This window comes from Elephas maximus, chromosome 13 (genome assembly GCF_024166365.1).
Source record: "Elephas maximus indicus isolate mEleMax1 chromosome 13, mEleMax1 primary haplotype, whole genome shotgun sequence".
Taxonomy (NCBI): domain Eukaryota; kingdom Metazoa; phylum Chordata; class Mammalia; order Proboscidea; family Elephantidae; genus Elephas; species Elephas maximus.
In genome coordinates, this window is record NC_064831.1 from 68,030,554 (window position 1) to 68,055,085 (window position 24,532).

The 24,532-nt window shown below is 42.9% G+C and overlaps 1 protein-coding gene across 6 annotated transcripts; it reads right to left on the minus strand.

Annotated features, from left to right (window-relative positions):
- Window positions 1-3,149: 3,149 nt before the first annotated feature.
- On the minus strand, window positions 3,150-22,759 carry HYKK (hydroxylysine kinase). Of its 6 annotated transcripts, none has more exons than XM_049852863.1 (6): window positions 22,709-22,759; window positions 21,566-21,680; window positions 16,662-17,012; window positions 14,808-15,022; window positions 7,403-7,586; window positions 3,150-6,824 (listed from the first exon to the last, which is right to left on the minus strand). In XM_049852863.1, exons 3-6 carry the CDS (start codon window positions 17,005-17,007, stop codon window positions 6,373-6,375), a joined length of 1,197 nt encoding a protein of 398 aa, XP_049708820.1. In that variant the 5' UTR covers window positions 17,008-17,012; window positions 21,566-21,680; window positions 22,709-22,759; the 3' UTR covers window positions 3,150-6,372. The 6 variants fall into 6 exon arrangements, with proteins under 6 accessions (XP_049708820.1, XP_049708819.1, XP_049708817.1 ...); XM_049852862.1 differs by lacking the exon at window positions 22,709-22,759 and adding an exon at window positions 22,372-22,702; XM_049852860.1 differs by lacking the exon at window positions 22,709-22,759 and adding an exon at window positions 22,133-22,702.
- Window positions 22,760-24,532: the final 1,773 nt, after the last annotated feature.

Here is a 24,532-nt window from a genome sequence, read left to right on the forward strand (position 1 = left end):
TGATTGGGTGGGACTATGCAAATAAGGTGATTATGGCCCATGAAGGGGATAGGACAGCTAGCTAGCAATGCAAATAAGGTGCATGGAACCGCTGCTGGGGTGGGACCAAGCAAATAAGGTGTATGGAACCCTAATGAAGGGATGGTTCAGCTTTGCCATCCTGTTTAAATGATCGCTTAAAATTTGCCATCCCAGAGGTTGGAAGAGGGGACCTTACTACCACCAAGAAAGAAGGGTGGAGTGAATCTTTTGGACCTGGGGTACCTGTGCTGAAAACCCCCTAGACCCAGGAGGCAGAGCTCTGTTAACACCAGAGAAGGCTTGAGACAACAAGAAGCAGTGGCAAGCTCAGCAGAGAAACTGTGGCAGGAGAACCAGGAGACAAGGACAAGATGGCACAGTGGCCTTCTCATTCCACCAAGCAAGGAGGCTACAGTGGGTGAGCCAACCCATGGAGTGAGACAGCTGAGTGCCTTTGGGCAGGAGGCTTGCTGGCAGAGCAGGGTGCCTCTGGGCACTTACCAGCAGAACTAAAAATGCTTTGTAACACTTGCCCAAGCAGGGCAGAAGCCAAGCCAAAAGCTGAGAGAGGAGGCCTGTCCTCAGGGGGAAGGGAGGAGCCTATTCTCAAGGGGCAGAGAGGAGCCTTGCATAGCTGAGAGGATCAAGAGAGCTGTTCTGTGCTGAAAAAGGGAGACTTTGCCTATGCGCTTCCTGATCCTGATCCCAAGTCTTGTAACCTCGTACTTCCCTAAAAACCCGAAACTCGTAAGTATTGTCTGTGAGTTCCATATGGCTATTGCAACGAATTTTCAAATCCAACAGAGAAGTAGAGTGCCCTAGGAGGTACAGCTGGTGTCAGAATTAGTAAAAAGGTTGGAGGTTATGTCTGACCTCTACCTCATAGGAATCAGCCTTGGGCTGATGTTCATCTTGATTCTCTCCTCCACCTTGTGAAGTCAGACGAGAAAGTCTGACAACGACAAGCCTTTTTTTTTTTTTTTTTTTTACAACTAGTTACTATTCAGGTTTATGTTCCTTTGGGCTAGAAGATTGACGGCCTGGCTTAGCATATTGTCATTTGCTCACAATCTCCACCAGGGGGGACCTAGGGGGCAGGGACTTTGTCTTCTTCATATTAGGTGCAAAATTATTGGGGGCTCTGGGATTTAAAAAGGAGGTGTCCTGGGAATGAGTTATGTTTTGAGGTCTCACCTGTCATCTCTGCTTCCCAAGCACACAGGGAGGTGAGCCAAGGCAGTGGCAAAGGTCCACACCCAGACAGGTGGTGCTGTGTAATTTACGTATCCCTGAGGGCCTTTGCCACCTTAGTCCATTTTTCAGAATTCAGCAAACATTATTAAGTGAGAAGTAGGATTTCTTAGGTCAAAAGAAAAGGAACCAGTTGAGGTCATGAGTCTGACAAGTTTGGGTAACAGAGTAGTCAGTCTGACCAGAATGGAGGACACGTATAACATAGAAAGTAAAGTAGGAAAAGCATTCGAGGCCGAACTGTAGAGTGCTTTCAATGCCAGAATTTTTTTTTTTTCTGTAGATATGGGAAGATAGGATTAAAGTACTATTTTTAGGATGATGTGGCAGATTGTAGTTTCTAAAACGGCCTCAAGTCTCCCCTCCCACGTGTTCTTCCATTGAGAGATGTGTTCTGTGTTCTCTTGCCCTGAATCTGGGTGAGCCTGTGATTACAACGGAAGTGACTTCTGTGTGTGACTTCTGAGGCTTGGCCTTGAAAGATGATACAGCTCTGTCTGGTCCTCTTGGGGTGATTGCTCTTAGAACCCCATGGCTGTGAGGAAGCAGAGACCAGATGGAGAGGTGTTCAGCAGACAGCCCTGCTGAGGTCCTGGCGTTAACTCCCAGACAGTGAGTTAAGGTGCCTCCAGATAGTCTAGTCCATAGTCATAGTCTCTTCTCAGCCATCAAATTGCCCCGAGCCTTCAAGACTTCCCAGCTGAGGCCCCAGATGTTATGAACAGAAACAAGCTGTCCCAGGGCCTATCTGAATTCACCAGCTACAGAAACCATGAAAGATAAGCTATTGCTTGAGGTTTTAAGCCACTAGATTTTTGGTTAAATTGTAACACAGCAATCTATGTAACCAGATTTTTTATCTGTCTCTAATAAGAGGGTTTGTGAGACTAAGGATAGGATGATGAGAAAGTAAAGCTCTGATGTAGTCCAGTGGGGATAAAAGCCTGAATAGAATAAGACACTTGAAAGACCAAAGAGTCTTTGCTGGACATATGATATTGATTCTCGAAATTAGAACTGGGTTTTCTCCTCATTGGTTGAAAGGACCAGGGCCCTGGCACTTACAGAAGTGCATTCATTCTTGCAGTTCATTCAACGGATATTTATTGAAGGTGGGCTAGGGGCCTGACCCAGTGCTAGGTCCTAAAGCTAATATGAAATAAGTATTATTTGATTCATGCCATCCAAGAGCTTATAAATGACATGGAATGGATTGATTGGAGCTAAGCTGGAACAAACACTAAACAGCAAAATATTAATGCAAGGCAGCATGTATTTAAATACCAAAATAATGTTAGACAATTTTTCCATTAGGAAGCCAGTGAGGGAAATCCATGTTAGCAGGAGCAATTGAGGAGGAAATCTGTAGAGTTTCATGGTATAAGAGAAAGAACACTGGTCTGAGAGTGGACAGTTTCAGTCCATTTTTCTGGTCCTCAATTTCCTGAATGGTCAAGCTAGACAAAAAACACAATTCCTTAAATCTGAGGAGTTTAAGTGCTTTCGTGTGAATGATCTTATGAAATGATCTCACCTCTAACACAGTTGTGTGAGTGTGTGTGTGTGTGTGTTGGGGAGGCAATCTGGGGAGGAAGCAGTATGGGACCCTGTAGTGGTTAAGAGCATGGTCTCTATTAGAGAACTATGGCTTAAACCCTGGCTCTCTTTCAGCAAATTACTTCAACTTTTTATGCCTCTATTTGCTTATCTGGAAATACGAATTAATCAAAATAGTACTTCCCTCATGCATTTGTTGTGAAGATTAAATGAGATAATGCATGTAAAATACTTAGTGCTTAATAAATGTTAGCTTTAAAAAAAAAAAATTTTTTTTTTTTTTATTAAACAGTGTTTACGATTTAATAAGACAGGAATTATCTGAATTTCTATGATGCTGTGACTTTCAGAATCTAAAATTCTATGATTCAAAGAATCAACAGGGCTCACTAATTAAATTTGAGAAGGGCAAATAAAAAATTAATATGTTGAGTTTGAGTGACTTGGGATATGATTCATTCGTTGAGTGAATATTTATTTGAGTAAACATTGAGTCCCAACTGTGTGCCAACCTCATAATAAATGGAGAAAATATTGAAATCAAGGATTTCATTTTACTCGAATCCACAATCAACTCCCATGGAAGCAGCAGTCAAGAAATCAAATGACATATTGCATTGGGCAAATCTGCTGCAAAAGACCTCTTTAAAGTGTTGAAAAGCAAAAATGTCACTTTGAGGACTCAGGTACACCTGACCTAAGCCGTGATATTTTAAGTCGCCTCATATACGTAGAAAAGCTGGACAATGAATAAAGAAAACTGAAGAAGAATTGATGCCTTTGAATTATGGTGTTGGCAATGAATATTGAATATACCACGGATTGCCAGAAGAACCAACAAATCTGTCTTGGAAGGAGTACAGCCAGATTGCTCCTTGGAAGCAAGAATGGCAAGGCTTTGTCTCACATACTTTGGACATGTTATCAGAAGGGACTAGTCTCTGGAGAAGGACATCATACTTGGTAATGTGGAGGATCAGTGAAAAAGAGGAAGACTCTTGGTGAGATGGCCTGACACAGTGGCAGCAAGAATGGGCTCAAACGTAGCAACAATTGTGAGGATAGTGCACGACCAGGCAGTGTTTTGTTCTGTTGTACGTAGGGTCACTATGAATCGAAATTGACTCAATGGCACCTAACAACAACTATGTGCCAACCACTATGCTAAGCATTTTGCATTGCTATCATATGAAACCTTCACGAGTAACTATGAGATAGGTATTACTTTTACCCCACTTTTACGGATAAGGAGATTGAGATATAGAGTATAAGTTACAAATGGTACCAATGAAAGGTATAAGGAAATTAAAAGGAGACTTAGTTTGGGAAGTATAGATAGACAGGGTAAGAGAGAGAGAGGATATCAATGCTTCTTCATAGATACTGAAAAAGATAATTACCAAGAGGGTGTCTGAATGGCCAAAGCTGTAGACTTGAGTTATCTGTAGAGCATAGATAGATAAAACCAAAAGAATAGCCATCGACTAAATCATTCTTAGGAAGACATGGCCAGAAATTAGTGAAGGAAATATTGTGACATAATTTAAGTATACAGTGAGCTACAGTTCACCAATCTACTCCATATTCATATAAAAAGAAGTGTAAATTAAAAAAAAAAAGGTTTACAAAACCTACTTAGGGACTTCCCTGGCATCAGTCTGAAAGCTAGCCATTATGTTTAGATACCTCAGGCTTTAGTGACTTTGCCTGGACATCTTTATTTGCTTCCTTGCAGTTCCAGAATGGTGCCTTCTAGCATCTATCTCTGGCAACCTCTTTGTTTGGAGTTCCAGTTTCAATTATCCTCTCAAGCAAGTTAAAATTTTTTATGAATGTCATCTGAATTCCTCCCTAAGATGTCTTAGTGTGTGCCTTATCATCTCTAGCCTTTCTTCTAATATAACATTCATTTCGTAAATATTTTTAAAGAACCTTCTGTGGGAAAGGTACTATACCAGGTGTGGGAAGACAAAAATAAGTTTTACATAGTCTCTGCCCTCAAACAGCTCTCAGGCTAGATGACTACCAGCCATCATCCATTATGCAAAGTAATATGCCATAAAAAAGACAAAGTGCAATGGGATTTTAAAGAAAGGAGAGATCAGAGACAGCTTCATAAAACTGGTAATGTGTTAGCTAGGTCTGTATGTGTGTTATTCCCAGTTATTTAAAATTTGTGTGTGTGTATTCTTCCCAAAGTTTAAAAAAGTCATTGATCGCAGGGCTAGAATAGACCTTAAGAGATTATCTGATACAAAATTATATCAGTATGCATATTTTATACATAAGGCAAGTGAGACTCACAGGAAGACATACTTGCTCATGTAGTACTTTCTTAACTGAAAAGACGATCATGAGATTGCTTGAAGACCTTAGCGGTTTCATATGCTTAGCCATTGCAGTGCGATGGATCACTTTTATATGGCTCTTTTCGCCATGGTCTTGTAACTTCCATCAAATGACTGGGTGGGACTATGCAAATAAGGGGTTTGTGGCCCATCAAGGGAATTGGACAGCTTGCTAATTATACAAATAAGGTGCATGGCACCCTTGTGGGGCTGGGGCCATGCAAATAAGGTTATGGAACCCTAACGAGGAGATTGGTCAGTTTTGCCATCCTACTAAGACTTAAAATGAGCCATCCCAGAGGCAGGAAGGGAGATCTCACTACCACCAAGAAAGAAGAGCTAGGACTGCAGCGTGTCCTTTAGAACCAGGGTCCCTGCACTGAGAACCTCCTAGTAAACCCAGGAGACAGAGAGAGAGAGCTGTAATACCAGAGACAGTGAAATAAGGCAAGAAGTCAGGAGACAGATGGGAGATGGTGCAGTGAGTTTCTTGGCCCAAGGAGTAGGGTGATAACAGTGGGTGTGCTGACCCACAGAGCAAGAAAGCTGAACACCTTTGGACAGGAGGCTTCCTGGCAGAGTGAGGTGTCTCCAGGCACTTGTTGGTGGAGCTAGGCTTGCTGACCCATGGAGCAAGAGACCTGACTGCCTTCAGGCAGGAGGCTTCCTGATGGAGTGGGGTGCTCTGGGCATTTGTCGGCAGAGCTAAAGAGCTTTGTAACAAACACTTGGCCTCAGCAGGGCAGAGTTCAGGCTGAGGGGCCAAGGGCCAGAGAGAGGCCTGCCTGTGGGCATGGCTGAGAAGAGGCTGTCCTGACTGAAGAACTGTATCCTGAATTATAACCTGTTACTTCCCTAATAGGTCTTTGAGTTCTGTGTGGCCATTGCAATTAATTATGGAACCCAGCAGAGAAGTAGAGTGCCGTGGAAAGGATGGCTGGTGTTAGAACTGGTAAAAAGGTTGGAGGGTGGAGCTATGTTTGACCTCACAGGAATCAGCCCTGGGTTGTTGATGCTGATTCTCCTCCCTCCTTGTGAAGTTAGAGGCGGTCAAACACCCCCACTACATCATTTTTATAGTCATGCTCAGAATTGATAAGTTCCATCAATTCATTTTTAACTGTATAGGGAAATCCTTCACAAAATTAGAGCTGATCCTATTGGGTTTCTAATTACTGATGTTAACATGAACCAGTTACAAGGAGATCCCAGAGTCATAGGACTTGGCTGTTTCAAACCAGATTTCTTCCACAGCTTTCTGGCCCATGTCAAACATTTGCTGTAAGTGCTTCCATCCAGTTTTTGCAGTAATCATGAGGTATTCTTTGTTCTCTGGATGTAGTTGGCAAGAGTATGCAGCTATGACAAGTGACTGACAAAAACGACTGCACACAAGGAGGAACAAAGCACCCCTTTCTACAGCCGTCAGTGGGATTATACTTTCAAACCCTGCAAGGACATGACCTCCCGCTTGTATGGGAGCCTTGCTTTCAATCATCATGTACATGATGGTAATGGCCACTTCAAACACATAGTAGCCATAGCTCATATCATTAAAGTCTAAAATCCCAGATACTCGATAAACAGCTGAATTGCTGCTGGGCTCTATTAAAATGTTATAGTCATTAAGATCTCCATGATTGATACCTGAAAGGAGAAAAATCAAGCCATGTAAAAACAGTTATTTAACACCCTAGTTCATTTCTGTCTCAGCCAAGGCTGTTTAATTACGTTTATGTGCCTAAGGTCCATAAGGAAACCCTGGTGGTGTAGTGGTTAAGAGCTACAGCTGCTAACTAAAAGATGGGCAGTTCAAATCCACCAGGTGCTCCTTGGAAACTGTATAGGGCAGTTCTACTCTGACTGGACAGCAACGGGTTTTGTTTTGTTTTTTTTAAGGTCCAAAATAATAATTTAAAAAAGAAGTTAAAAAAATAGTAAAATAGGCCCAAGGAAAATAAAAATAAAGGGCAAAAATGTAGTAATGATATTACAACATGCATGCAAATTCAGTAGGGAGGAGAGAGGTAGAATCATGTATGGGGGAACTTCAAATGTATCAATTTTAAGGAAAATAACATTATTCTTTAAAAAATAACGAGCAAATACAGCAAAATTTTAAGATGTGATAAAGCTAAGTTGTACCTTCAATACTTCTCTGATGGTTTGAAAGTTTACAATTTAAATATACAGAAAAATGTGTACTTGGTTGGGGGAATACTCACATTCTCGAAACTGATTTAGTTTGGTCATTACTTCATCCTTGAACAGCTGAATGACCTGTTCGACAATCTTGCGATTTCGATTCTGGTCCAAGGCATATAGGTATTTCTCCAAAAGAGGAACATTTTTCAGATTCCAGATGAAGTTCTCCCGACGAAGAGCACTTAACTTTGGGTGACGGAATTTCTACACCAAAAGCAAGAAACCCTTAGACTCTTGGCATTAAGGGTGGCCACTCCTGAAAAAGAGATCTGCTTTATCTACAAGACTACACTCTTTAAAGTGGCTTGGGGAGTGCCTGGGAGAAAGACAGCATACTCCCACATTGTCACCGACTTGTTCCATTTACATTAATCCACAAAACAGTACTTCATCTTTAATAGCAAAAAAAAAAAAAAAAATAGTAGTAAATACTTAAGAGTTGTATTGGATCTCAGAGCTTTAAGAGCACATTTCCATCTCAGTTGATCCTCACACTGTGTGCAGACAGGTATTATTATCCACAGCTTACAAAAAGGATTGAACACAGCTCTAAAGAACTCTATTCTCATCCAGTATCTGACCTTCCCACTGACCCCTTGTTACCACTCTGACTTCATCTTCCACTAATCTCTCCTTTGCTCACATTCCTCCAACCTCACCGGCCTCCCTGCTGTTCAGAGAACATGCCAGCAGGTTCCCACCTCATGGCCTTTGTGTTTGCTGTTTCTTCCTCCTAAAATGCTCTTCCCCAGATACAACACAGCTGGTGCCCTCATTTCCATCAGGTCTTTTCTCAAAAGCCACCTTCTCTGCGAGGACATCCTGACCACTCCATCTAAAATGTCAGCTCCCTCTCTAATATTCCAGATCCCTTTTCTCTGCTGATATTTTCTTCTTAGCACTTACTGCTGTCTAACACCCAGCCCATTTTACTTACTTCTCTTACTATCTGTCCTCACTAGAATGCGGGCAGGGACTTTGTTTTTTTGTCTGTTTTGTTCACTACTGTATCTCCACACCTAGAACAGTACCTGGCACAAAGCAGGTACTGCTCAAGCAATCTTTGATGAATACATCAATGTCCCTAGAGTAAAAAATTCTGGAATTGGAAGGGCCTTTAGACTTTGACCGCTCTACCACCATCGTTGCACAAGCATAGAAACTGAGGTTCACGAAGGGATAACAAGTTGGTAGTAAAAGGCAGAGCGAGGACCTGGGTCTTTAACTTACAATATAGAGCTCTTTCACAGAGTTCTGGAAGGTAGCCTCATGGTCATCCAATGGAGTAGCTTTCAAGTAAGAAATGTATTTTACATCACAACCCAGTATATAGGTGCACACACATATAAAGAAAAAGTTTCAGTAAATAATACTTAGACCATTATGTGTGGTGTATTGTGGTGTTTTATATTTTCTTTTTAAATAATATTGTGTTTAAGGTAAAAGTTTACACAGCAAATTAGGTTCTCATTTGACAATTTCTACACAAATTGTTCAGTGATGTTGGTTATATTTTTCACAATGTGTCATCATTCTCATTCCTTCCGCTCTGATTGTACCATTTCCAGTACTCTAGTTTCCCTTCCCCCTTACCATATTATCTTTACTTTAGAGTAGTTTTTGACCTTTTGATCTCATATAGATGATTTTTTTTTTTTTTCCTACATGGACCATTTAGTGACATCGATTACATTGAGTTGTGGTTATTTTATTTCTTTAAAAACATTCAACATGATTCTCTAAAATGATTTCAATGCCCACCATTATGACCTGAAGTTTGAAGACCTTCTTCTGATGCTTCTGTTATCACTACCATATCCTTCCCAAGTGGTCATATAACCTTTGCTGGAATCCTTACCCTTATTGAGATGGCTGTAGCTGTGTGAAAGTCCTTCCTTTTGCTGAGCTAAAATCTGCCTCTCCAATATCGTGGTTCCAACTGTGACTTCTGGGGCCATTTGGAACAGGATTAGTCCTTCCCTCACATGGCTGTCCTGCAGATATTTGAAGACAGTACTCCTGCCCCTGCTGAGTCTTCTCTGGAATAAACATTTCTAGTTCCTTCAACTATTCCTCACATGACATGGTTTTGAATCTCCTTACCATCTGGTGGGTTAAAAGTCACTGAGGATCACAAAAATATTCTGCATAGTGAACTGTCACTTTTGGGACTAGGGCTAGGAATGGGGATGATGGAGGAAAATACTTATATTTCATTTTACACCCTTCAGTACTGTTTGAAATTTTTACCATGTGCATATGTTGCTTTTATTTTTAAAAAAGTAAAATATAACATTCTTGTCTTGGGTTTCCAATGGAGCACAGTCTACTCAGGGAAGCCGCTGGATCAGTTTCTAAATGGTGGCACTATTATCCCATGCACCCCCAGGAGAACTTCTCAGCTTTAATATGGGATAGTGGAGAGAACACTGGACCACGTAACATCTCAGCCTTTAGATTCCTGATCAGTAAAATGAGAGTATCAACACCAACCTCACAGTCATCTGTGAATTAAATAAAACAAAAAAACCAAACCAGTTGTCGTTGAGTTAATTCTGACTCATGGTGACCCCATGTCCTTCATAGCACAACTGTGCTCCATAGGTTTTCAAAGCTGTGATGTTTCGGAAGTAGATCACCAGCCTTTCTTCCAAGGAGCCTCTAGGTGGGTTCAAACAGCCAACCTTTTGGTTAGTAGGCACATGCTTAACTGCTTGAGCCACCCGGGGACTCCTGTGCATTAAATAACACACGAAGTAAACAAACACCTCATATATGAGGTGCTTAGTAAATGTTGAATATCAGCGTTGCACCTGATCTGGCTGACTTCTCCGGCTTGTTTATCCTTTTGGCTCCTTGGCACACCAACCTGAATTTCTGCTATTTAATCACCACTCCTTATTGGTCTATCTCAGCCCACCTTCTGTCAGCTTCTTCACTCCCTACTCCTCAAATCCCATTTGCCATGCACCTTGCATCCTCTAGTACAAAGCTCTGTCCACAATCATACTCATTAGCCTGCCTTATATTTCTTCTCTCTCATACTTAAACGAATCTCCTGATAGTGATTTCCAGTCCATTTTTTGACCAAGTAGCAACCAAATTCCAGTGCAGACTAGTTGGTCACCCCTGCCTGTGAACACCTCAATTCTGGCTCCTACATACTCCAGGGCTCCTGTCTACTCCGGATCCTGAAGGCCTGTCCAGCTGCTACAAGCTTCAATGGCCCAACCACGTGTCCAGTAGAGTAGCTGCAGCCTCTGCCCCACCTACAGGATTAAAATACTGCCTTTAGCAGTGACATTGCACATGTGTTATCTACCGATCAGAGAATCCATGGTTCCTAGTGCTTTAGAAAACTAGGAGTCCCTGGGTGGCACACATGGTTAAGCGCTTGACTAGCTGAAAGGTTGCCAGTTTGAGCCCACTCAAAGATGCCTCAGAAGACAGACCTGGTGATCTGCTTCCAAAAGGTCACAGCCTTGAAAACCCTATGGGGCAGTTCTACTTTGCACACATGGGGTTGCCATGAGTTGGAACTGACTCAACGGTAACTAACAATAGCAACATAGAAAAACTAAGGACTTACCATCTACAAAGGCATGGGGCGAGGGGAAGTGAGGGGGTGGACAATGGGAATAAAGCATGAGAAAATGCACTGTGGTACCAAGTGAAAAATGCTTTTCTTGGTTCATTCTAGAGCTCCTCTGTCCCCTACAAGACGACTTAAAATAAGTTGCACAGCAGAGCAGCAGGTGGCTAACTGCACAGTGGCCAAATTCACTGTCAGCAATGATGTGATGCTATCTCCCTCTGTAAACTGCCATTTCAGAATACAGCAGGAGAAGCTGAACCTTTAATGGCAACAAATCATATGCACGAAACCCACAGACAGGGTAGAAGGCAAGGTTGATGATAAAGGGGAACTCATTCCTGTTATGTAACAGGCACTCATTTAAGCAGCTCATTTAGATTTGATTTTGAGGACTGTGCATTCCCATCAGTTAAAAGGTTTTTCTAAATAAAATCAATATGTGAAGAAAATTTCCTGAAAATACATTTAATTAGAACAGGGTATTTTAACCCAAAGTACACTCATATCCAGAAATGGATATTTTAAAGGCGCTGGATTTGCTCCAATTTAATTGAAAACTATTTCAACAGAAATGCTTAATAATGTTTACCATGCATATATAAGGCATGGCATTGCTGAATAAACGAATAGAGTGCAATGTAAAATGGGGATTATTGTAAGCATAGAAGAAGGTCTGTCAGTTTACAAACATTTACCGAGCACCAACTATGCCCCAGGGGGTACGGGACAACGTGGATTTAGACTAACTGAATAAATAGTTTAGTAAGATATAGTAGTCCTCTTTGGGTGATGGAATTACTGGGAACTTCTAATTTTTTTCTTTGTATATTTATCTGATTTTCTTTAAATAACGAACCACTGAAGGGTTTTTCAATAATTAAAAAAAAGGGTTAGATGGTGCCCGCCTACAACCAATGACTGCCCTGACAGGGAACACAATAGAGAACCCCTGAGGGAGCAGGAGAGTCGTGGGATGCAGACCTCAAATTCTCATAAAAAGACCAGACTTAATGGTCTGACCGAGACTAGAGGGACCCCAGAGGTCATGTTCCCCAGACCTTCTGTTAGCCCCAGATAGGAACCATTCCCAAAGCCAACTCTTCAGACAGGGATTGGACTGGACTATGGGATAGAAAATGATACTGGTGAGGATTGAGCTTCTTGGATCAAGTTGGCACATGAGACTATGTGGGCAGCTCCTGTCTGGATGGGACATGAGAGGGCAGAGGGGGGCAGAAGCTGGCTGAATGGACACGAAAATAAAGAGTAGAAAGAAGGAGTGTGCTGTCTCATTAGGGGGTGAGCAACTAGAAGTATATAGCAAGGTGTATACAATTTTTTATACAAATTTTTATATGAGAGACTGACTTGATTTGTAAACTTTCACTTAAAGCACAATAAAAATTTTTAAAAAAGGGTTATTTTCATTTCAGGATGAAAGGATAAATAGATACTATTTAGACTGCAATATAGACTTCAGCTTCTGGCCAACATGGAGTAACAGGGACCAGATTGACCCTCCTGCCTGAAACAGCTAAAACATTACACAAAATATGTTCAAGTTGTTACTAGACATTTTAAGGCATCTAGACAACAGACAATAAAGAGCTGATCCCTGACAGATGGAATGCAAACGAGTGAGCTGGATGATTGCCCCAGGGAGGCAGGGATGAGGCTATGAAGGCCTTGCATGCCACGCGAGGATCTTCATTTTGAAGGCAGTGAGAATTTGCTTATTATAAACTGAATTGTGTCTCCCCAAAAGCTGTGTTAAAGTCCTAACCCCTGTACTTGTGAATGTGGCCTTGTTTGGAAATAGGGGTTTTCTTCTGTTGTGTTAACGAGGTCATACAAAGTAGGGTGGGTCTCTTCTGAGTGGTGTCTTATAAAGAAGAGTTCAGACACGGACAGTCTCACATCCAGGGCAAAGACACCATGTGAGGACCCATCTATAAGCCAAGGAACGCCAAGAAACACTCGGGCTGCCAGGAGCTGACAGACGGGGAATGAGCTTCCCCTAGAGTGGACAGACCATAGCTCTGCTGACGTGAATTGGGACTCCAAGCTTTCAAAAGGGTGAGACAATAAATTCCTGTTCTTTAAAACCACCCACTGGGGTATTTTTGTTATGGCAGCACTAGGTAACTAAGGTACCACTGAAAAGTTTTAACCATGGAGCTGATGTGGTCAGATTTGTCATTTGAAAAAGTAACTCTTGATTGGTATAAAGAATGAATTGGAGGAGAAGGAACTAGATGCCGGGAGGCTATAGTGGTAATCCAGGGAAGCTAGGATGAAAGCTTGAGCTAGGACAGCCGAGGCAGAAATGGAAAGAATATGGATTGCAGAGACATTTGAGAAGTAGAATTGTCAGGATTTGGTGAGTGATTAGAAGTGCTTTACTCATGAATTGCATTTTACTCAAAAACAAAACAAAACTGTATTTAGTCATACAAATTGTAATTACTTTTTCAAATGTTATCTGCTCCACTGGAACACATGCCTCTAGGACAGGGTCTGCATCTCATTACTCCTCAAATCCTTTCCATCTCCCTAGTGCCTGGCACATAAAAGGTACTCAATGAATGTTTGTTGAATAAATGAAAATGTTTTGTGAGTTTGGCTGGAAAAGTATTTGTCATACATAACATTGTTCCTACAGGATTGAAAAGAGCCCTGATGGCACAATGGTTGACCAAAAGGTTGGTGGTTCAAACTCACCCAGCAGCTCTGTAGGAGAAAGACCTGGTAACCTGCTCCTGTAAAGATTACAGCCTAGGAAGCCCTATGGGCCAGTTCTACTGTCACATGGGGTCACTACGAGTTGAAAATAACTCAACAGCACCTAACAACAACATAGAAATAAAAGATCCTTAGCAAAGGTCATTTAAATCTATTCATAACTTAAAAAAAAAAAAAATTAGCTACTGTTTTATATAAAGCTCAGACTGATTACACTTTATCTGGATGAAAACTTCAGGATTCAATTTGTGAATACATACTCTCTTCAGTGAGCAGCATAAACAATATCATGACTTCCTAAAAATGTAGGTAATCCTTTGAGCCTCCATTTAGACTATAAAACGGAGTTAACAGCACCACATAAAGTCACAGTAGAGCGGAGTAAAATCATTCCTTGCTGTTATGGATTGAATCGTGTCCCCCAAAAATGTGTGTCAACTTGGCTAGGCCATGATTCCCAGTATTGCGTGACTGTCTTCCACTTGTGATCTAATGTGATTATCCTATGTGTTGTAAATCCTAGCCTCTATGATGTTAATGAGGAAGGATTAGAGGCAGTTACGTTAATTAGGCAGGACATAATCTACAGGATTAGGTTGTATCTTGAGTCAATCTCTTTTAAGTTATAAAAGAGAGAAGCAAGCAGAGAGAGAGAGGAACCTCATACCACCAAGAGAGAAGAGCCAGGGGCAGAGCGTGTCCTTTGGACCAAGGGTCCCTGAGCTGAGAAACTCCTGGACCCAAGGGAAGATTGATGACAAGGATCTTCTCCCAGAGCCAACAGAGAGAGAAAGCCTTCCCATGGAGCTAGTGCCCTGAATTCAGACTTCCAGCCTCCTAGGCTATGAGGGAACAAATTTCTGTTTGTTACAACAAACAAAAAAAAGGTATCTTACCAATATAGTAGTAAAGAACAGACCTGAGGAGAAGGTAGCTCTACTGTTTATCATAAAGTTCACACATCTAGGACGTTTCCTTTCTAACACACCTTAGGAAGAACTGTATGTAAAAAGAAAATCTGACCCTGGGTGTATTAAACAAAATAAAACAGAAAAATCTTATAAACAAAAATAAACCCCAAATCTTACCTCCAGTGTCTTATCCAATTTGGCAGCTAGTCTTCCAATTTCATATAATAGCTGGGGACTGATGGAAATCTCAGCTATGGGTCTTCCTGGGAGATAAGTCATCAGCCTCACCAAGTAACTTTTGGTTTCAGAGCCATTGTCTAGGTGGATGGAACAATGTATACTGTCAAATATCCTCAAAAGAAACAATGAGAGGCTATTTTGCCTAGAAATACCTGCAAAGAATAATGGAAATTAGAGAAAAAGAGAAAAAAATGTGCTAACCTAAAACAGCTTACTGAGCAGGACACCATGAGGCACAGCTAAGTGGATAGAGCAAGGAGGTAGAACAGACAAAGCTGAAGAAAATTGGAATCTGCTGTTGTGTGCACCAACAATCTCTCTTAGCTCTAAACATAAATTACCTTTTCTGGCAAATGAATGCCCCAAACACACACTTTTGTATAAGTTTACAACTGAGGAAACTGAGGTATAAAGAAATGACTGTTTCGAAATCACGGACTTCCTCAGAGGCAAAGTGGGGCATAGCCTGTGTTCTGAACACAGGACAATAACCACCCCTCAAGGACCATAACCCTGGTGGCATAGTGGTTAAGCGCTATGGCTCCTAACCAAAAGGCTGGCAGTTCAAATCCACCAGGCACTTCTTGGAAACTCTATAGGGCAATTCTACTCTGTCCTATAGGGTTGCTATGAGTTGGAATCAACTCGATGGCAATGGGTTTAAGGACCATAATGAACTTCAGCTGTCTGGAGCAATGTGAACTTCGAATGGTTGAAAAGTTAAGAAAGAAAAAGAGAGTCATGATTTCACACCTTTAGAAAATTCCAAGGAGTTGATTTCAGGCTACTACCTGGAGAACTGAATTAGGTATACTTTACCATTTAGAGGTAAAAGGGACCAAATCTTACAGATGAGGAAATGCAGCCTTAGGAATTTCAGTAGTGTGCCCAAGGTCACCTGTACAGTTAACAACAGAGCTCGGATCTAAAGTTCCTGATTGCCAGTCTTGTATTCTTTCTCCTACACTGCTGCACCATAATATCCTACTGGTCTTATGAATAAATATCTTTATTTTTCTGGGTAAAAAAAAAAATAAAGCTGTTTTGATTTCCACATGTTCCCATAGTTACTTATCCATCAGGGCCTTTCTAAGTGGAAGAGTTATGCTAGATCCTGGCTCTAACCACTTCAGAACCAGAGCCCCAATCTCTACTTTGGTGATGTGCATTGCTTCTCTCAACCTTCAAAAAATTAACCATGTCTAACCTTGGAATTGTGAACTTGCTCTTCTTCTTTTTTGTAATAATTTATTTTTGTTGTTGAGAATATACACAGCAGAACAGACATCAATTCAACAATTTCTACACGTACTATTCAGTGACATTGATTACATCCTTCAAGTCGTGCAACCATTCTCACCCTCCTTTTCCAAGTTGTTCCTCCATCATTAACACAAACTCACTACCTCCTAAATTTCCTATCTAATCTTTTGAGTTGCTGTTGTCAATGTGATCCCATAAATAGAACTCAAAAGAGCTCAATGCTCAAGGAAGACATTCTTTACTAGTTAAGCTAAACTATTGTTTGATTTAAGGTTTAAAGATCATCTCAGGGCAATAGTTTCAGAGTTTATCCAGCTTCCATGGCTCCAGAAAATCTAGATTCTAAGAGAATTTGAAGTTCTGTTCTGCATTTTTTTCCCTTTTGATCAGGATTCTTCTGTAGAATCTTTGATCAAAATGTGTGAATCTGTTCTTGATATTTTTTCTTGATTTTTCCACTTGTAGCCAAAATGCAGTAATGTTGGCTACTGAAGTGATGAACGGACTGGCAAGCTGGTCATCTCTTACCTACGGACATAAGAGAGGTTACGTTGTCTCCTTTAGTGTGGTATATGGAGGCTGTTGGAAATCCAGCTGCTTGCAGAAACATGATGCTGTGACTCTGCACTTCAATCAGGTCTGGATTTTTGCTAGACTCTGTGTTGTTTATTTTGAGAACATATTCAGTTGGGCCATCTGCAGTGTCTTTGGTTCTTGAAATGTACACATGAAAGTTTTGGTCATCGTAGCTGGGAAGTGGCTGGACCTTGAAAACTTTTAACCCAAATATCGATTCCACTAATGCAGAGGCTTGTACCTCACTGAAAGCAGGTTTGGTAAGAGCCTGTGATTGCTGACCATCTCCACTTGCCATTGTGTCTGCGGCGGAGGAGGGGGGGGGCGGGGACAGAAATGAGACATAATGAATATGTTTATTTAAATGATTTTTCTCAAAGCAGATCAGTTATATTTCTCTATATTAATGTCTTACTACTTTTGATTGCTAATTTTTACTCAAAATTTTCAAAAATCAAACCAGTAAATGGGATAAAGAAGTAGATGTGTTGGCAGGGGAATAAAAATCCTTGGACCATAAAGTGAGTTTTAAATTACTTTATGAAGGTATGCTCCCAGAGACAGAACACTGATCAGGAAGCCTCCTTGGATATCATCTAGTCCAAGTCCTCCTCCTCATCATCAACTTTACAGGAAAAATTCAGATCCTAAGGGGTTAAGAGACTTGCCCAAAGTTATATACCAAGTTACAGTAAGAACTCAGCTTTCCAGGCTCTTAATCATGATTATGTCCTTTTGACTATTCCACCATCAGTCCTGGGTTAAAATAGGAATTTAAAACAGCGTTCTTATTCTTCTATTCACCAAACAAACAAACAAAAAACCCAAACCTGTTGCCATCAGGTAGATTCTGACTTATGGAAACCCCATATGTTACAGAGTAGAACTGTTTCATAGGGTTTTCTTGGCTGTAATCTTTATGCAAGATCACCAGGCCTTTCTTCCACAGTGTCTCTGGGTGGGTTCGAACTGCCAACCTTTAGGTTAGCAGTCAAGTGCAAACTGTTTACACCACCCAGGGACCTTTCTATTCACAGTTCTGATAAATTATGAGGCTCATCTTCTAGCTTATCACTCTACCTTAAATATAAAAATGTTGATTGATGCACAAAAAATGGTGAGGCACTGTGAGAGATATGAAGATGAGCTGAGAGAGTTCTATAACATCTGAAAAGTTAGCTCACAGTCATAGACATCCTAAACAAAAATTTAAAAAATGGTACACAATAACAAGTTATAAGGCAGTACATGTTAAACTAATAGAATGCCAAAGAAAATTCTCAATTAACTAAGTATAAGCCAGAAATGACTGAATTAACACTGAAGTGCCTAAGTTTACCTTAAATTGGAAGAATAAGTTTTTCTATTTCCCAGAGAAATAGGGGCTTGAAATAAAAAAAATTAAGAGCAGTTACAAAAATAAAGTTATACCTTAGTTTGTGACCTGTGAGATTAGTATCTGCCAAAGTTCAGAGGGTAGAGAAATTACTGTTAATGTCTAATCACTTCAGATCTGCCATAGCAAAGGCCCAACTAATTCCAATGAGGGGGAAGGGGATAAAATTCAGTGATGTATGCTAAGGTGCTCCTATACGACCCCTTGTACACCTCAGTCCTGGGACTACAGCCTGGTAGGGGAAACAATTGATAATAAGGGTACAAACCACAAAAGATATCTCCTCTGCCCCCACAGCTTTCCCTGATTCTCCTACCTAATGGAATCTCTTCCGCCTCCATACCTGCATAGCTCCTGTGTCACTGGCAAGTTTTCCCCACCTGTTGTAGTTATTACATTCTTGACAATCACTTCTCGTGACCAGAGCATTTTCTTTCAGAAGCAAGTTAAGCCATTCAGGTTTTGTCCACTACGGATATTGTGACAAAGCCTGAATGGGGTTTCAAAACAACCCTTGCACCTGAAACTTCTGGGAACCAGTATATCCTGTCACACTGTATTTGGGCTTAAGACTTCACATGGAAGGTTAACATTCCTTCTGGAGATCTGTAAACTGGTATAAGGCCAGTTTTCACAACGTAATATGAACTGAAGCTTTAAATCCAAACTGAAATGTTAGAGTAATTTTTCAACTCCCAAAGCCTTAAGGATTTCAGGGTAATTCTGAATTTAATTTGAATCATGATTTTTAAAGTTAGAAGGAAACTTAAAGGCAACTGATGAAGGCCAAGCTCCTTTCTAGTCCAGAAAACGTTCCTGTAACATCCTTGAATGAGGCTTTTTTTTTTTCCACTTTGTAATTTGCTTTTTTAAGCCTCACAAATTTGTAAAGATAAATCAAAATGGAAAGAGGCTGGGCTACATTTGAAGACAAAAACAAGCTAAGGCTCAGTGAGCACTGTGCTTGGCCCCCTAACATTTACTATCTCAATTAATCCTTGCCATAGATCTTTGTGAGAGGTATTTCTCTGATCTCCATTCTCCAGGTAAGACTTGGGAGAGAAATGGCTTGTTCAAAGTTATAGATGAGTGGCAGACTGCCTCCTTGGCCTCTTCACTCAGTCCATGCTAGTAATTAGAAGCTGTAGGAATGCACCCCATAAAGGGGAGCTGCCTAGCCTTAGCCTCAAGCCATGGGTGAGTCTTGTCCCATTTCTCTGCCCCAAGACACCATGTTTCCACAGCAGGCTCCCCTCTTCATTACGTCTGTTAAACTACCTGTATTCACCAGCAGGTTACACTAAAGTAGGGTCCATTGTTTTATTCTCCACTATGCCCAGTACCAGGCACAGTGCCTGGCACTGAATGAGAGAATCCTGCTGATGTAGATTGTTGATGCTCTCTAAAGGAAGCCCCTCTCCCAGTATTTATGCCTGGATGGATGCAGTTAATAGTGGATACTAAAACAGGAGAGAGGAGCAGAGAGGGGTACAGAAAAGATACCCTAACTAAAAACAGGTAAATTAATATAAAAATTTCGGAGACAAGGAGGACTCCAATAAACAAGTATTTCCTGAGGGACTATATCCAAAGCAGTTCCTCAAGTCTGTAATACTCAAGCCTCAGGCTCCCTCCAGAAGAAAACAATGTAAGCTTTAACTCAGCAACTTGGGAGATCTTCTAGAGAATCTACAAATTGGTTGGCTCCCTGGGCAAAGCAGTGGAATCTCATGTCAACGAGCTTTAAAATAAGGCCAAATACTTTGGTTAGGCTGCCTCTTCCCCTAAGATGGTAGGTACCTCAGAGACCCTCCAAGGCCTATAATTTTATTCTCACCATTAAAAAAAAACAGATAAGTGCATGTGGGAAAGGGTGAATGAGGTTTTTAAGGCTATTTGAAGAGCCCTGTTTTTTAAAGCAGCTTAAAGCAATGTTGGACAGCTCTGGCCATCAAAGATGGCCTGTTATAATAAATAGGAATTTATATTTGTGTGCCACCTCTGCTACCTAACCTCTGAAACTTTGTACTAGTCATTTCTCCTCTAAAAGAGAGCTGGACTAGATCAGCTCTACAAGTCCCCGCTACCTCTAACATTCTATACTTCTAGAAGTTCTTTTTTTTAAGCTTAATTTTGCCTTTTTCCTTTATATACAAAGAATCCAAATCAAGGAACTAACGACACAGATCACGGCAGCTCTTGAAAACAAATAAGTATAGAGAAAGAAACGTATTCAGCAGAGACAGCTGTGTTAACAAAATGTGTGTGTGATTCAAATCCGACAGTCTCTATTTCCTGCAAACAGTATTTTACTTAGCTCCTGAAAAAACCTTCCAGAAACAAATATTTTCCAATCCCAAGGTTCGTGCCAGAATCTCAGAACCTTTGCCTTCCAATCCCAAAGAGCTGGACCTTAAACTTTATGCAAGATAAAGCAGACCAGAAATAAGAATCATTCTGATTCTCTTCTCTCTCTCACCCCCAAAGGGTTAGTTTAGTCACATGTGTTAGTCACAATGTCTAGTAAAGTCTACCTCTGCATGCAATTGGCAAGATGAGCGTGGTGTTTACCAGATCATCTGTACTGAACAATTTCACATTTTTTCACCATATCAAAGATTCTGCATCTAGGTATGGCTGGCATCCGTCTCTCCCAAACACACAGCACCTTCCTACAGAGTCAAAACCTCTTTTCAGATTTACAATCCTGACAGGGGCGGATGACCCAGTAAGCAAAGTAAGCACAAGCTTACTTGTGTTTACTCACTAATCTGTAGTGAACAAAGATCTTTGATGTGGTGAAACTCGTGTGAAATTGTTCACTACAGATGGTCTGGTAAGCAAGGTAAGCACCTTGCTTACTTTGCCTATTGGATAATCCACCCCTGTTGGCACATCTCCCAAACCTACCCCTCTTTTCTTGAAATCCTTTCTGGTATGTCCTTCCAAGGTTGGAGGAGAGCAGGGATTGCACCCAGTAAATCTCTGTATGCCCAGCACCTAGTCCACAGCCTTGCATTTGGTAATAAACCAAAAACCAAGTCTGCTGCCATGGAGTCTACTCCGACTCACAGTGACCCTACAGGACAGAGTAGAACTTCCCCATATGGTTTCCAAGAGCGTCTGGTGGATTCCAACTGCCGACCTTTTGGTTAGCAGCCATAGCTCTTAACCATTATGTCACCAAGGTTTCCCGCATTTTGTAACACACAAAAAAAGCCCCAAACAAACCCAGTGCCGCCGATTCCGACTCATAGGAAACCCTGGTGGCGTGGTGGTTAAGTGCTACGGCTGCTAACCAAAGGGTTGGCAGTTTGAATCCGCCAGGCACTCCTTGGAAACTCTCTGGGGCAGCTCTACTCTGTCCTATAGGGTCGCTATGAGTATGAGCATTTTGTAATAAAAACTTGTTAAATACTGATGGAACTAATGGTTGGTTCCCTTTACTCCACAGGCTCACCGGGCTGTTGACTCTCAAACGCGACCAGGAAATAGGAAGGCAGGGACTCAGCTCCTGTAGTATCCGTAGTTTCTCAAAGACACAGCAATACACTGCCGGGCGCTCCAAGGTCTTCCTGCAGGAGGAGGGGAAGAGTGGTAGGAGAGCGGGCTGAGAGGGGTGCACAGCTTGCCCCCCCAGAAGGCAGGAAACTAAGAGAGCGGGACCGCGGATGCACAAGTCGGGCTCGCAGGGTTGTTTATATTAGTGGGGCCGTGGGGCCTTAGAAATTGTTCCCCTAGACACCTGGCCCCGAGTCCAGGCTCCACACGTCCCCTCTGCCTGTCAGGGTCTCCACACAGGTAACGGGAGGGAGGGCTTCTCAGGTGCCACGCTTGGATTCCGGGCTCTCAGCCCCGCCCTTTCGGTTTACAGGTGAGGCCCGGGGAGGCAGGTGACGCAGCGAGTCTGAGGTGACCAGGGGGCCGCAGAAGTCCGAGCCACCCGACTCACGTCAGCCTCCCTGCCCTCGGGCGTGTTACCTCAGGGAAGCCGGGGCTCGCCTCTGCCTTCCCCACCTCAGCTCACCCGCCACGACCCGCGGGCTCGGGCTGGGTCCGCCGCTCCGGCAGCCGGGGACTACGGCTGGGCCCGCACGGGCGCCGGCAGGTAGCGCGGTAGAAGCAGCTGCCTCGCCCAGCGCTCCCCGGAGCCCCAGAATCCTGACTTGTGATTGGCTCCCGGAGACCCCTCGCTGCCCAGTCACCGCCGGGGGCACAAAGGTCGAAAGCCGGGCTGCTGACCCGAAGTTGGCAGTTCCGACCCACCGGTGACCCCGCGCGAAAAAACATGGCCATCTCCTCCCAGAAGGATCAAACTCGTCGCCGTCCAGTCGATTCCGACTTAATAGCGACCCTATAGCACAGAGTACAACTGCCCCATAGGGTTTCCAAGGAGCGCCTGATGGATTCGAACTGCGGACGTTTTGGTTAGCCGCTGTAGCTCTACGTAGCTTTCAACCACTGCGCCACCATAAAGATGACAACCTAGGAAACACTATGGGACAGTTCTACTCAGTCCTGTAGGGCCCCTAGGGGTCGGAATGGACCAGTTGGCACCCCAAAACAGCCAGGCAGACAGGGGCTTTTCCCCTCCCGCCCCCACCGTGCCTCCGAGGCTGTGAACGGAAAGGCAGAGAGCTCAGGCTTCTGGTTGGCTTTGCGCAATCCTGCCTGGTCTCCTCTCTGACCAGCCACACCAGCCAGAATCCCAGGGGCTTCCCCCAAAAGTAGAATCCTTGCTTCTGATTGATTCTCCCAGATTCCGCCCCGCCCCAAGGTTCGCCCCGCAGCTGCCCCGCCCCGGGTGGCCAGCCTTTTAGCAGCTTTCCGACTCCTGAGTAACGCCTCGCACTTGCTCCTAGTCTACGACATAGCGGCAGCAACGTGAATCCTTTTTCTCGGGATTCTAAGCGTCTGCGCGGAACGTGCGCCCTCGTTTTTCCTTCCTTCCCCCCCGCCCCCCACTGCTGGAAGCGCGTATCTTGGAGCCATCTTCGGAAAGCGCAGCTCGCGGTGGATTCGAGCCCATCCCGGCTCCAAGAACTGCACGGCCCCTGGTTGGGGTCCTGTGAGTCCGGCCTGGCTGGGTTCCGCAGGAGACATAGCTCCCCCGAAACTGGAATGTTAGAGCCGGAGGTAGTCCTGTTATCGAGAAGGCCCTACACTCCTTGTGCTGCTTGGGAAACTGAAGTCTCACCCAGAATGCACGTCACCCAGCTCCCAGCTCACACTTTTGCCACAGCACCAAGTTTTCTACTCTCTTCCTAAGCCATTTAATTGAAGAAGAGATGTGGAGGGAAAATAAAGGCCGCCCAAACAGCTTTCCCAGGGGAGTGGGGTCACCTCAGTTCAGGTCTGGTGTGACACTGAGAAACCGAATTGGCAACTGGGTCAGAATCCTTATGTAAGTAGTGCAGTGAGGTGGATTCTGTCCCTGCATGCAAGTTGCAAAACCCACAGGGTTCTCAGGAGGCTGCCTGGGAATCATGGGATAACAGCCAGGACTTGGAAGATCTTAATTTCAAAGACATTAGACTCTGATAGACAGCTCGATGCCCTTCTCTAGTCAAGGACTTCTGATAGATCACAGCACTCTTATCTCCTGGAGGAGAGTCCTGGACGCCCATCCACTCCTGCCTGCACTTGGATGTATTTTGGTTTTGTTGATGCACAACTTTTTTTCCCCTGTCAGGATATAGCACAGTGGAGTTTCTGCCAGTCACCCTGATTGACTGACGTGGACATTTTCCAACCTATACCAACCACCTTGAGGAATGGCCTCTTTTTCCCTTACCTACTTCACTTCTAATCTTCAAGTTGCAGGGCTGTCTTTTTACAGTGAGGGTGAGAGTGGAGGTGGGGTGGGGGCACAGTTAATAACAAGATGTCTCATTCCTTTAGAATGAATTTTCTGTAATCAGTCTGACTCCTTTTGGCTCCGTTAGGCCCTTCTGCTGTTTCCTCAGGCAAGCAGCTCCTGAATTCTCTTTACCTTCTCTCACTACTCCACATTTATTGATCCTGTGTTTTTCCACATCTCTTGGGAATTTTTTTTTGGGAATAGGGAATGGTAATCAAGATTGAATCTGGAGGGTACGGTGGGAATTGAAGAGACAGAGCTGCTAGGTTCACAACTACTTTATTTGGCATGTCCTAGTTTCCACTCCAGAAAGAGGTCTATGACTTTGAGAACCTCCAAGGTTCATCTTTCTGCCTCACAATGCTTTACTGAGGTTCTACTATGTGCCAGGCACTATGCTACTAGGTGCCGGGTATGCAAAGGAACAAGATTATTATTTCTATTCTCAAGGAATTAACCATCTAGCGGGGGAGTCTGGCATTTAAACAAGGTGACAAGTGCTGTGATAGAAGTGAAACAACTTTCTACAGCAACACAATCGTGGCTACCTCTGCCTCAGAGACTAAG

What these genes read in the sequence shown, in the direction of transcription:
- HYKK (XM_049852863.1), bottom strand. Translation starts at nt 17,007, where the DNA reads ATGGCAAGTGGAGATGGTCAGCAATCACAGGCTCTTACCAAACCTGCT. An exon ending in AACCTCTCTTATGTCCGTAG is followed by an intron (nt 15,023 to 16,661) that starts GTAAGAGATGAC and finishes TATTCTTTGCAG; the next exon opens with GTATTTCTAGGCAAAATAGC. An exon ending in ACTAAATCAGTTTCGAGAAT is followed by an intron (nt 6,825 to 7,402) that starts GTGAGTATTCCC and finishes TTCTCCTTTCAG; the next exon opens with GTATCAATCATGGAGATCTT.